The 13,930-nt window shown below is 45.5% G+C and overlaps 1 protein-coding gene across 3 annotated transcripts in view; it reads right to left on the minus strand.

Moving 5' to 3' along the window:
• Positions 1-413: 413 nt before the first annotated feature.
• The window catches only part of EXOC6B (exocyst complex component 6B), a 762,215-nt gene continuing 748,698 nt past the window's right edge, over positions 414-13,930 (minus strand). For all 3 annotated transcript variants that reach the window (XM_088841568.1, XM_055400057.2, XM_055400058.2), the window contains 2 exons: positions 6,289-6,401; positions 414-2,113 (listed from right to left, as the gene is read on the minus strand). In XM_088841568.1, coding sequence (XP_088697694.1) covers positions 1,987-2,113; positions 6,289-6,401 — 240 coding nt within the window. In that variant the 3' untranslated portion in view covers positions 414-1,986. The remainder of the gene's footprint in view (positions 2,114-6,288; positions 6,402-13,930) is intronic.

Here is a 13,930-nt window from a genome sequence, read left to right on the forward strand (position 1 = left end):
AAGGTTCTCTCCATTCCACTTCAAAGTCTCAGCACTCAAAGCAGAAGAGATTCTGCTGTAACTGGGGTCGAGTGAAGGAGGGTGTTTGGGGCCCTTCTTAAACAATAGGATTAGAGCGACCATTTCTTGCTCTTTTCTAATAAAGTCCAGAATTTGAGAGATGGCATTTTAGGTCTCATTCCCAAGGACCCCTGCCTTCCCTTGGCTATGGCAGTTCTGAGTGGCAGCACTCATCTCTGAGCCTCATTCTAAGACCCTGGACCAAGCCCTTAGGATGACTATCCCTGAGGATGAGCCTCAGAAAGCTTCTGCAGCAGCGCCCACAAGCAGCCTGGTCTTTCCAGTTTTGAGGAAGTTTGTGTGTGTCTGTGTGCATATTTTCTTCCTCATGGTTTTCAAGTTGTGACATAATATTTGGCAGGGGGGCGGGGGGGGGGCGGTGAAAAGGAAGCACTGCCCTCCCTAGAAGCAACTCAATAGCTGACAAAGGTAGTGAAGAATTCTGTTTGAGTCTTTCCTCCCACTAATCCTAGCTGGAAAGGCCTGTGTGGCTTATTTGTCATTGTTTGGTGATGCACAATTATACTCTCACCAGTGGCCTTAATAGCGTCTTCCTGAAGTGTCTTAAAGGGCAGGTTCCGCTGACTGACCTCATAGCAAAGCCTTTGCATTAAGTCACAGGAGCCCCTTTGCAACAAGAGGACATAGCCAGTTCAGGCTCCTCTACAAACTGCAGAGCTTGAAGGATAGAATTACAGGCAATCTTTCTCAGGTGAAGCCAAAAGATAGCTACGGGGACCTCCAAAGGGGACAGAAGCTTTAGACTTGAGCAGGAGCTTCTTGTCCAGGGCATGACTGGGTGAGGGACGGCTGGGGTGACAAACCATTAGTCATGGCTGACCTGCTCTACTTCATGGTGACAGTGGCTCCATCCCAGAGGCATCTGGTCCAGCTAAAGCTCTCCCCACAGCAAGAGCTGGTGGCATTTCCTGAGAGATGGTGGCCAGAAAGTTGGTTTTAGAACACAAAGGAACGATTCCAAGCGATCTTCAGGTTTTACCTGAGCAGAGAGCAGGCTTCTGCAACCTGACTACTCCACTGACACTGCTGGAGGAGGCCAGGCCTGAGGTTCTCCGTCTGTGGGATAACTGTGGGCCTACGCCCTGAACCAAGCGCCTGACCCAGAAAGAAGGCAGTGAGAGGAATGGGGCTGGGGCTCTGATCCCATTCACACTGGCTTTTAAGACCTCCTCCTGCTGTGGGGGCAACCTACAGCTAGTCATAAGGTCTAGTTAGTCCCATGGCGCACTCAGCTCTTCCATGCCCCGGAAAAATCAGGAGTAAAAGCACTGGGGGAAGATCTAGGCTAAAAGACGCCATCCTTGGGGGGACTGCAGTGAAGCTGTCATCTGATCACAATGGCATGCTTGTTGTCTGGTCAGGGAAAGTCAGTGGACTGAGGAGAAGAAACCTCTGGAACTCCACAGTTGTGTGTTGGTCTTTCACAGACCAAGGAGTAGTGTCTTCCAGGCCTTTCCTTGCCTCAGGAACAACCAGCCTCACCTACGCAGTGAATGGGTCACCTAGGAGTGAACAGGATGTATTTTATTATCCTTCAGCCTACTCACCTCACCTCCCAGCGCCAAGTACCCATTTTGTTTGTGCCGTTTCTGAGCCCCAGACCTAAGCTCTAGAGCCACGGATGAAAGGTGGTTCCTCACACTGGACTGACGACACCACCGTCTCGAGGAAGGTGCAGTGCAGCACGGCTTCCCCTGAAGCCCAGCCTAGCAACAGCTCATGGGCTTGCTTACTCTTGTGTCTCTTCTACTACAGGGAAAGGTTATGCGAATACTGTACACAGGTTATTATAAAAAAATACATGTGTTCTCTTTGAAGAAGAATGCACAAATGCAGGGCCAGCCAGCGCTGGGTCCCGGACTCCGGGGCTGCAGCCAGCAGCCTCTAGGGGCCTGAGGCCCGTCTTCATGAGTGGTGGCTGCTGATGAGTCCCCGGAGTTGCTTGGCCACAGTGTCAATCAATTTCTGCTTGTCTCTCTCATTTTTCCGAAACTGTGCAAACATGTTGTTCTTGCGGCTGGTGTCCTTCATCCTAAACAGATAGGGGAAGAAAGAGAGCAAAGCGTTCGAGGCGGCAATGGCGGCCAGTGTGTCTTAACCACCACCCGGAGTTGAGCGAGTCCAGAACATTTCCACTGTCAGGCCCATACTCACCTGTTATTCAGAAAACTGCCCTGCTGGCACCTCCATCCCTCCCAACTTCAGTCACCTCTGGAAAACAGCTGAGAGCCAGCCATGGCCAGCCGCCTTACTACCCATGCTCACCCTACCTCCTTCCTTCTTCCCTATGCCCAGGCATGAGCCTAGGACAGGCATCTGGCACCTGCTGCAGCCCTGATGGACAACAGGATCTCAGAGAATGTCTAAGGTCTTCTCATTACCCCTGAACCTACTAAAATCCTGCTGGGACCTTACAGCTGGTATTTGAAAGGGAAAGCAGGACAATGCTCTTAACGAGCAATTTCAAAAGAACACGAGTAACTGAAAGCCACTATGCATTTCTAAACATTACTCTAGCTGGTAACTCTATCCTACTCCTAACAAAACCAGGGCTTGACCGATCTCTTTTCCTTTGCCTCAGAATAGGGGCCCAGAGGCAGTGAGGTGGTTCAGAGGGCATGGTGCTGAGGAAAGCAGGTGCCAAAAGGCTGAGCCGTTCTCTCACTTAAAAAACCAGGGCTTCAGGCAAGAGAAGCCGCTGAGTTCTCAGTGGCTGTTACATCTTCAGAGCTTGATCTTTGGAAAGCTTTTTAACTGGCTCCTGTTAAAGCTCCCAAGATGGCATATTCCTAGAGCACAAACCCTGGGCAGTTCTGGCCATCAATTCTGCAGATGGAGAGACCTAACTGTAAAGCATGGATGGAGAAAGGCAAGGCTAGGCCGAGGTCCAGAGGAACCCCAAGCCTGACTTAGACATTGTGACAGATCCCAGGAATCTTTCATTCCCCTGAAAGGGGCCTCAGCCCCTGGTATTTGTTGGTGATTGTCAACTTTGGCCCCAGCCTCTGTACACTGGATCTCCAGCCCACAGATAGTTCTAATGGTAGAGAAAGAAGGACACTGCCCAGACTCATTTATCCCTGGGGTCGGCCTAGGTGGCTCACTACCATCCCTCAGGAACTCGGCCAGCTCTCTGACTTCACAGCCCCCTGCCCTGCATGGGCATGGGCGAGGAGAGGGGACAGAAGGAACCTGGCACCAGGGAGGAAACTACTCCCAGGAAGACTTCCCAGGGGCCTTTGGCTAATCCCGGACCACTTTTTCCTGTGGGGAGGCCCCATGCAGAGGGATGGACTAGAGAGGTCAGTAGGTCAGAGAGTCCATAAGGACGTTTATATCCATATGGTGGGGAAGTTCTGATAAGCATCCCAGCTTTATGGCTCTGGCTGGTGGTGACAGCCACAAACAAACTGAGACTTCTCTCTCTGATCTAAGCTTTAGGGCCTTGAGCCTGGAACTACTCATCAAGCATACTTAGACACTGCATATAAGGTACAACCACCCACATGTGGAGGCCCGTGCTTGAAAGGGAGGAAGAAGGAGAGATGACAGAGGTTTAGAGGTTTAGATTGAAAAGAAAGCACAAAGGACCTCAAGGCTATGATGATTACTGTATTTGGTCCCTCAAACAGTAACTGCACCATGATGTTTGTGGAACTGGCTTGACTTAGGATTGTTTATCCCAGACAGCAACTCCTTTGCAGGATATACTATAAATCTAAATAAAACCAACACTAAACAAAACAAAAAGAATAATAAAGGAAGAAAAGCACTTCTGACCTTTACAGGACACTTTATTTAACATCCTATGTGGTCACTAGTTTCATGACTCCTCAAAGCAGCCCAAAGACAGAGACGGCTTTCAACTCCCTTAGGGGAGGTCCAGAAAGAAGGTAGGAGGAAATCGGAGAAGAGGGTAGTCTCTGGGCCCCAGAGGCCAGGATTTCTTAGCCATTAAGACCTGGAGTGGGGATTACTTGAAGGAGAAACTCAGGTGCCCTGAGGGCTGATGGTGGCATGCTGCCGTGTACCCTGCAATGCTCTAAAACCAAAGGAGAGCCCCCACCCCCATCACATTCCGTGAGCCCAGGATCTGGATCTGTTTGGCCCTGGACACCTCTCAAAGATGCAGGGGCCTCTTCTCTTTCCTGAAAGTCCTCATCAGGTCTTTGTGTTTTTCCACATCTCATCCTGCTAAGAAGTTTCAGGTTGGAAAGGAGAGAGTATTGAGCTCCGGTGATAGAGCTGGCTGCGGGGAAAGCAGGAGAGGGTCAAGTCAAGAGACTGATTCCTATGAGGCTGGGAAATGTGGATTTTAGTGATCTGGGTGGCCTCTGGCCCTACTGTGTTTGGAAGGGGGCTTTTAAATCCTGCTGATCACCTGGGGTAAGTACATGGCATTATCACTGGCTAGGCCTCCAGAACGCTACTGAGAAGCTGATTATTTTAGCCTGTTGTTGATCCACAGGAAGTAGATAAGCCAGGACTTCCTGGATCTGAGATTCTCAGATTCTCTTACGGAGGAGTAAGAACGGTTGAGAGAGGCAACTGGCTGAAGGGAATCCCAGAGCCCATCTGAGCACTTAATGAACAGGACACCCAAGCAGCAACGCAAAAGCCAGTAGGGTGCTGAGAACGTGGGTGAGGCCTTGCCTCTAAGAAAGACTCTTCTGTGGGAGATCCTGAAGCCAGGGCCTCACCACTGGAAGGGCGGGAAGACTGCTGAGGAAGCTCCCGTGTGTCAGGGCTGGAGTTCAGGCCCTGGACCAGCAAGAGTATTGGGTGTGCCAGGAAGGTGGGCGGGAGCAACCTTTTACCTGCCACTCATGGGGGAAAATCCCTGTCACCACTCCCAGCCCCAAAGGAACTGGTAAGCCAAGGGTCACTTGAAGGACCAAGGAAAGAGGAGGCAGCCAGCCAGCTGGCACCTGGCTGGTTTAGCAGATTAGTATGTCAGGGTGGGGACAACTCACAGGGTAGGGATTTTAGTGTAGTCATTAGTGTCAATGAGGAAACCAGAAGGACTTGCCTCAAAGTAGTGGAAAAGGCCCAAGTGAATAATATACTTACTCTCTAGATATCCTAGGGAAGAACGTCATTGGGAGAGAGAATCATGGGAAACAGTTAAAATGGAAACACGAGTCTTTGTCTTGATCTGGAAACAGTCAATTCTGGGCTCTTAGTGGCTCGGCTCCACACACACGCCTCTGCCTCCCGCTCTCGCCCGCTCTCTGCCTCCTCTCCTTCTCCCCCATTACAGCCTTCAGTAGGAAGGTGCCCCTCAGCCTCTCCTTCTGCTTACGGCCTCACTCTGGCCTCCCGGACTCTGATCCGTGCCTCCTTAGGGTTTGAGGCCTGCCTGACTGGCTATATACGTACGCTTGCCACACTGTCTAGATGCAGGGCGCTCTTCCAAGAAGCTTCTAAGAAGCCAAGGGTTTTGTCTAGTTTGATGATAAGGAAAAGCTTCCCTTTTACATGGGCCTTTGTCTCTAGTCTGCCAGCTCTCAACTAGGTAAGCTAAAGCCAGGGCCAGGTTACAACGCAGTGCAGATCCCAGCACCTGGGTGACATACTGGTTAGTGAGATGTTCTGAGCTGGCTACCTCAATCTCAACGGTAGCGCCCCTGCCTCAGAGATGTGAAAGGCCTACGGCAGCTACTTTTGTGGCTAGTGACTGCTTAAGGCAAGAGTTAGACACTTCCAATGCAGCTTTCTTGGGCTACTCAGCATAAGAAAGCTCAATCTGACGGAGGCAAGGGTTGGTAGGGCAGCTGAAATAATTTCAGGAGCTTCTTTGCCAGGAACCAGAGAAGCCATCTGTTCTGTGGGGATGCTCTCCACCCATCATCACAACCCAGATGGCTGGGGCTGGCTCACTCTGTTCACCAGGCTGACCTCAGCCCCAAGCTAAGGCATCTTCCTTTCTCCTCTTGTCATCTCTAGGTCAGCTCCGAGGTAATGTCACAGTTCCCCTGACCCACACTTTCCCTAGCTTCCTGGGTCACAGGGATTAAGAGGCTCCAAAAGGGAGACTGGACTGCCAAATCCAGTGATGGAAACTGCTTAGAACACCTGTGGCGGCTTTAAGAGTGGGGCCTCTTTGCCATCTTTTCAAGGTAGTGGCAAAGAGAAAATTATCCTCTATATCAATCTCCCCTCCCCATTACCCCACCCCTCAAAACAGACCACGGGATGGGTACTCACTTCTCAAGCAGGGTCAGAGCTGTCACAGGGTTTACCCGGAGGTACTTGCAGGTGGGCTGACCATAGTCAGCAAGGTAGGTAGACCAATCCCACTGGATGAAGAGATCCAAAAGCTGTAAAATATCCAAACCCCCACTCCAGTAATTAATCAGACAGATAAGACAAACCAGGATCTCAAAAACTCCTAGCACCCTTCACTACCCACTAGATTTGAAAAATAAAATTAAAATTGTAATACAAGAAAGAGTATGATTCTTTCCTGATAGCTCAGATGGTAAAGAATCTACCTGCAATGCAGGAGAACCAGGTTTGATCCCTGGGTTGGGAAGAGCACCTGGAGGAGGAATGGTTACCCACTCCAGTATTCTTGCCTGGAGAACTCCATGGACAGAGGAGCCTGGCGGGCTACAGTCCATGGGGTTGCAAAGAGTTGGACATGACTGAGTGACTAACACACACACAAGAGAAAGAATGGCTACAGTAACGAGACTAAGAAAATAAACGGGTAATAACTGTAAGGTAGATTCACCTCTGCCGGAAGCACGGCATTGCTGATGCCGGGAGAGAGCTCTCAGAAGCAGGCCTGGAAAGAAACTGGCACTGGACTGAATCAAAACACCAGACTATCATAATAATCACTCATTCACTTAATAAATACTTACGACATGTCCATTCGAGGAGCTCAGAATTCAACCATGAACAAATAAAGGTGGGTGTGTCCAGTGCCCCATATACAACTATATGAGCTTTCAGGTTAAAAGGTCTGGGTTCAAGTATGAATTTCAGGACTCGCTGTGTTGACTTTGCTAAGTTACTCAGTTGATACAGACACATGCCAAAAACAAACGGGATACACAGACAGCACGGAAACACACTGAACCAAGACATAAATGGACCATATAATAGTCACAGGAGGCCATTCACAACACCTATGTGGACACTGGTTGAACAGACAGAAATCTGCTAACTACATTTAGTCAAAGGCTTTCCTTCTCAGCCAGCTTTAGCCTCAGGTATCAGTCTAAGAAATATTTAAAATTCATAGCTAAATACAGCCAAAAAAGAAAAAAATCAGTGCCTTTCAAAGGTAGGGTAGGGGTGATGGAAGGAAAGCTGTTAGGTCCCCTGTACAAACTTCTAGAGGGTCACTGCCCCAGACTCACATCATTACACAGAAGGGCCTTCAAGCAGTCTTTCCAGCAATGAGATACATATAAGTGCTTCTGGACTCAGGGCATTTCCCTTCTTCTCCCTTTCCAAGAGATAACAGCTGATAAAGATAAGTAGACAACAATCTCTCTGTGCAGAACTAAGGCAGAGAGGCCAAGAATCAAATCCAACGCCAGGGTCTGGGCTCGGAGGCATCCCTTCCTCCTCTGTCTTCCTCACTGCGCAGCTGGGCAAACAGGCAGTGTGGGCCTCGCCCTCTTGGCCAAGTCTCCTCTTCTACCATTCTCTTAGAATAGATGCTAAGAACTTCCTCAGGATGGAAACTGGCTGAAGTCCCAAAACTAAAACAGAGAAAAGCCCCTACACCCTCAGCCAAGAAAGGGATACTAAACATGAGAGGAGACGGGGAGAGGGACAGACATGCTGGCTGGCCTGGGTCAGCAAGGCCCCAAATGGCCCTCTCAGGCCTCTTTTAGGTCATGCTTATTTTAGTTGGCAAGGAAAAGGGCTTCTACCACTTCCTTTCACTGCCCCAAGGCCTCACAGAGCTCTCCTTTAGAAGAAAAAGTTCCCTGACTTCTTATCCTAATCTTGGTATTTCCAGCCTAAAGACCCCTCAAGACAGTTCCTCCTAGGGAACATGATAGACACTTGGAGTGTCCCTTGTTCTGAAGGTCTTCTACAAGGAAGATTATGCTTTTCCCTCAAACCCCAAGGAAAGAAACTATGGAAAAAGATAGCAATTTATTACTTAGTTTCTTTTCTCTTAGAAAATTAAACAAAAAATGTTGGGAGCTTTTTGATGTTTGCACTCTAGGGACCTAACAAAAGAAACATGAAAGAATAACAAATAAGTTTAATTGGAAAAATTTGAAAACCTGATTTCTTAAAGCTATTTTCGGTATTATTTCACAGATGCGGACATATATATATTATATATATATATTTAATAAAACTAATATAATTTTGTTCTCTACTAACAGAATCCTAATTTCAGTGATGGGATTGATGGTATCAGCATTTTCTAATTTACTGCAAAGAACACCATGTCTTTCTGGATGATGAAACCTGGGTAAATCACCAATAGGGTGTGGAGGGCAGTTCATAACTTAGTTCCAAAGTTTCCTATTTTTAAATTCTTGCCAAAGTCTCTCAATGCCAGTACTGAGCCTACGACCTCTGGGATGAAACCTAGCTAGTTTATCCCACGCTGGGCCTTGAAGCCACACAACTCTACTAAGCTCGATCAGTAAGAGCCCACAGCTCACACTCTGGGTCTATGCTGCTTTCCACAGTCCTTTCCATTGGCCTGTTCCTGGATCTGATGGTCTCCTCTGAGACAGATGGCCATAAACTAGAGTCTGGGTAAGACTTAGCTAAGTTAACCTGCTCTGGGGTGCAGCTCTACTGGATTCTTCAGATAAGCGTTAGAAAAAGAGGATGAGAAAACCAGTAGGCCTCTTTTCACAGCACTTTGATCTCCAGACTATGATATTCCGAGGTGAATTAGGCCTCTCAGCCTAGGTCTCTGCATACAACTGCCTTGTAAGATCTCAATAAGTCTCTCCCAAGGATGCTGAACATTCTGTCATCACTGAACGTGTGTCATCACGATCATATTTTAATTTTTAATTTCTAAAAGTTTTCATTTTGGAAATAATTTCAATTTATCAGAAAGTTCTAAGAATAGGCATAGTACAAGGAGCACTATATACCCTCCTCCCAGATCCATGCATCATCATTTTACCCAGCATGCTCCATCATTTGTGTTCTTTCTTTTTTTGCGCATATACAGTATTTCTTCTTGGAGTCTCTTGAGAGTAATTACACATATCATGGCCCTTTATCCCCAATATTTCAGCATTCTTCTCAAAACATAATCACAGTATGTTTTTTAACTTTAATAAATTTAATTTTGATATAGTTCACACTCTAATTTTATACGTTGACCCAATAGTGTCCTGTACAGCTTCTTTGTTCAGGATAAGGTATTACATTTAGTTAGCTATTGAGTCTCCTTTAATCTGGACTATTTCCACAGCCTTTCTTATATGATATTGACATTTTTGAATAATATCAGCTCTTCAAAAGTTCCCTGCCTCCTTTTTCATCCTAAGTTTTGACTTTCCTAACTCTTCCTCACAATAAGATATGCATATCTGGCCAGAACCCTACATGTGATGCTGTGTCCTCCTCAGGGCATCACACGTGGAGGTGCAAATGTCCACGTGTCTCTCAATGGTGACATTAATTTTGATCACCCAATCAAGATAAAATGTCATCTGATTTCTCTACTGTCTAGGTATTATTTTTTCTTTTGTAACGAGCAAGCAATTTAGGAGATCATGTGAACATACTGTTCCTGATTAAAATTTTCTACTAGATTTAGCATCTATTGAAAAAGATGCTTCTCCGATTTATTCTTCACTATGATGGTTTCAAACCGATTCCATCCTTCCCTCCAAGTTTATCAGCTGTCACTCAGCATTTGACAATAAGCAAGTGCTCACTTCTGCTCCACTATTAATTCATCTCTTTTATTACTGGTATGGATTCATGGGTTTCCACTGTTTAACAGTTTATATTCATTCAGTTCAGTTCAGTTCAGTCGCTCAGTCGTGTACGACTCTTTGCGACCCCATGAATCACAGCACGCCAGGCCTCCCTGTCCTTTACCAACTCTCAGAGTTCACTCAAACTCATGTCCATTGAGTCGCTGATGCCATCCAGCCATCTCATTCTCTGTCGTCCCCATCTCCTCCTGCCCCCAATCCCTCCCAGCATCAGAGTCTTTTCTAGTGAGTCAACTCGTCGCATGAGGTGGCCAAAGTATTGGAGTTTCAGCTTTAGCATCAGTCCTTCCAATGAACACCCAGGATTGATCTCCTTTAGAATGGACTGGTTGGATCTCCTTGCGTCCAAGGAACTCTCAAGAGTCTTCTCCAACACCACAGTTCAAAAGCATCAATTCTTCGGCGATCAGCTTTCTTCACAGTTCAACTCTCACATCATTACTATATCTAATTACTTTGGTTCTCAAGTTGTCGCAGATTTAGCAGCGGGAGATCCTTCAAGCTACAGCCTGTGCCCTTTTGACACGCCCCCATGATTTTTCTCAGGACTTCCTTACTTTCTGGCATATTAAGGTGTTGCAGGCTCATCTTGAATCTACCATGCTCAGTTCTGAAATCAGCCCTGGTTTCTTTTAGTGGGGATGTTATTAGAGATCATTAGGTGAGCTCATTGCTACTGTGGGACAATCTATGGGGTATTAAGCCCTCTCAGCAGACACAGCTAGGAAATATATACATACAAATATATCCGCACATACACATACATATGTGTCTATATATGCACACATATTTTAGAAATCATGAGTTTATACCAATACCTCCAATTCTAATCATTCTCGGAGAATTCTTTCTTGCCTTTCTCTATCTCACATATCCACAGTGAGAATTCTCAACAACATCATGTCATGTACTGATTTTCTCAATAATATATCTAAAATCGGTTCAGAATTGTTTGTATAAGCCACTGCAAAATAAACCTACTAGAAAATAAGGTCAAGATTTGTTTGCGGTTCTCCTTCCAACCTAAGACTGAGTGGGTACAATCAAAACCTGTGTTCATAAGCCACTTGGATTAGTCTTTTTTAAAATTCTCCCTCCAGTTTGGTTATGGTATTCATCTAAATAAAACCAGGTTCATTTGTTTCCATTTAGGCTCCTCCTTCCCATCCTCTGTAACTTATTTTTTTACGTATGTAGGACACTAACATGCTTCTAAAAGTCAAACTATACAAAAACCGTTAACTCAGAAAAAGTGTCAGTCTTTCCTTCTTGTATCCCTTTTACCCCAAGTTCTACCGTGCCTTATAGGTGCCCAACTCCATTGTTTGTGAATTTGCCCTTACTATGTTTCTATTTGTAAAGATAAACAGATACACATTTGCTTCCTTATTTCCTCTTCTTTCACAGAAAGTAGAATAATATGTATGCACTTCAAGATATTTTATTTCTTCACATTTATAAGCAGGAGGGGGATGGAGAAGAAGAAAAAGGAGGGGTGTCAAAGGCAGGAGACTGAACTATTCTTCAAACTTTATTGAGTATCAATTTGTAATTTTTACCATATCCTCATGCTACAAGTATAATTATTTAACATTTTTGCATTGATTCATATTTTGGTATTAAAAAATTTAAAAGAACACTTCACACACACCACTATCATAAATGGGAAACCATTCTAACTTGTCATAAATATAAGATAACTCAAACATCAGTGCAACAATGAGATACTTGCTTTATTATCACAAAGACTATAAAGGGATGGCTTTCTTTCAACAATGAGTTCGTGTTTAATCTGCACCTCGGTACTATCTAAGCCTGTACTCAGTTTAGATATGCAAAGTACATCATGCAAAATGTGGGGGTGGATGAATCACAAGCTGGAATCAAGATTGCTGGGAGAAATAACAACCTCAGACATGCAGATGATACCACTCTAATGGCAGAAAGAAAGGAGGAACTAAAGAGCTTCTTAATGAGGGTGAAGGAGGAGGGTGAAAAAGTTGGCTTAAAACTCAACATTCAAAAAAAGAAGATCATGGCATCAGGTCCCATCCCTTTATGGAAAATAGATGGGGGAAAAGTGGAAACAGTGATAGACTTTATTCTCTTGGACTCCAAAATCACTGTGGATGGTGACTGCAGCCATGAAATTAAAAGACGCTTGCTCCTTGGAAGAAAAGCTATGACAACGCTCAACAGCGTATTAAAAAGCAGAGACATCACTTTGCCAACAAAGGTCCATCTAGTTAAAGCTATGGTTTTTCCAGTTGTCATGTATGGATGTAAGAGTTGGACCATAAAGAAGACTGAGCATCAAAGAATTGATGCGTTCATATTGTGGTACTGGAAAGGACTCTTGAGAGTCCCTTGGACTGCAAGGAGATCAAACCAGTTTTTCGTAAACGAAATCAACCCTGAATAATCATTGGAAGGACTGATGCTGAAGCTCCAATACTTTGGCCACCTGATGCAAAGAGCCGACTCACTGGAAAGACCTTGATGCTGGGAAAGACTGAAGGCAAAAGGAGAAGGGGTAGACTGAAAATAAGATGGTTGGGTAGTGTCGTGACTCAACGGACATGAGTTTGGGCAAACTCTGGGAGATAGTGAAGGACAGGGAAGCCTGGCATGCTGCAGTTTATGGGGTTGTAAAGAGTCAGACATGACTGAGTGACTGAAGCAACAACTCAAGTGCCACTTCAGAGGGCCTTCCGTAACTCCACTATTCCATCCAACCTGTGAAAGTGAAAGTTGCTTACTTGTGTCTGACTCTTTGCGACCCCATGGACTATACAATCCATGGCATTCTCTAGCCGTTCCTTTCTCCAGGGGATCTTCCCAACCCAGGGATCGAACCCAGGTCTCCTGCAATGCAGGCAGATTCTTTACCAGCTGAGCCACCAGGGAAGCCAAGAATACTGAAATGGGTAGCCTATCCCTTCTCCCGTAGATCTTCACAACCCAGGAATCGAACTGGGGTCTCCTGCAGGTGGATTCTTTACCAGCTGAGCTATGAGGGAAGCCCTCCATCCACGCTTTGTTTTGGTATTAGTTTGTGGCTTTAGCCAAGAGCTGAGTGATGACTGTGTGCCTGGACCAGTGTTAAGTGGTGTATGGGCACAAGGAAGCACCTGTAACAGATGTTTTCAGCGAGAATTAGTCTCATTATGAGAGAAGATCAGAGCACACATGGGCCCTGTGTCCTGGGATGGTCAGGAGGGTCCACGTCCAAAGGTCTAGTTTGGTTGGTAAGACCTGGGAGGCTAGCTGGGCTGGGGCAACATGCTAATACAACCACAACAATACTTCACTTCTCTCATCCCCAGGAACCTTCATTAGAGAGTGGGTTTCCACGTAATCGACTTTTGATTAATTCTTACTTCTGTGTCAGAACATTGTTAAAATTCTTGATTTTCCATGTGATGACTTTTCATTGAATTTACAGAACCACGTTGTGGGCCTGCACCATGTTCATTCTATTTATATTTCTTAAGAGTTGCATAAACATTATAACCTTCTTAAGTTTAAGAAGTTCAAGTGAGTGGTTTCTTCTAATATTTACTCATAGGATTTGAAACATAAATAATAAAGCACATTTGTTTGTCTCGGATTGTCTTAATGAAGACATAAGCCACTGAATTCAGCAAATGTTTTTAGAAGCCTCTAATATGTGGAAGGACAGGGACGGGCTTTTCAAGTGATATTAAGATATGTGGTTTCCCCCCACATAGGACAATAAAGAAAAACACAAATAACCATAATCCAAGCCAAATGATTTAAATGCTATTAAGTAATGTATTCCTCTTCTTTGTGAACTATCATGTGAACACTTTACAAGGCTTTTCACTTATAAAAAAATTTAAACAACATATATAAACTGTGGTTCAGAAGCACGTGCG

Source organism: Moschus berezovskii, chromosome 11 (genome assembly GCF_049115385.1).
Source record: "Moschus berezovskii isolate FMDL1 chromosome 11, NW_MosBer_1.0, whole genome shotgun sequence".
NCBI classification, from domain to species: Eukaryota; Metazoa; Chordata; class Mammalia; order Artiodactyla; family Moschidae; genus Moschus; species Moschus berezovskii.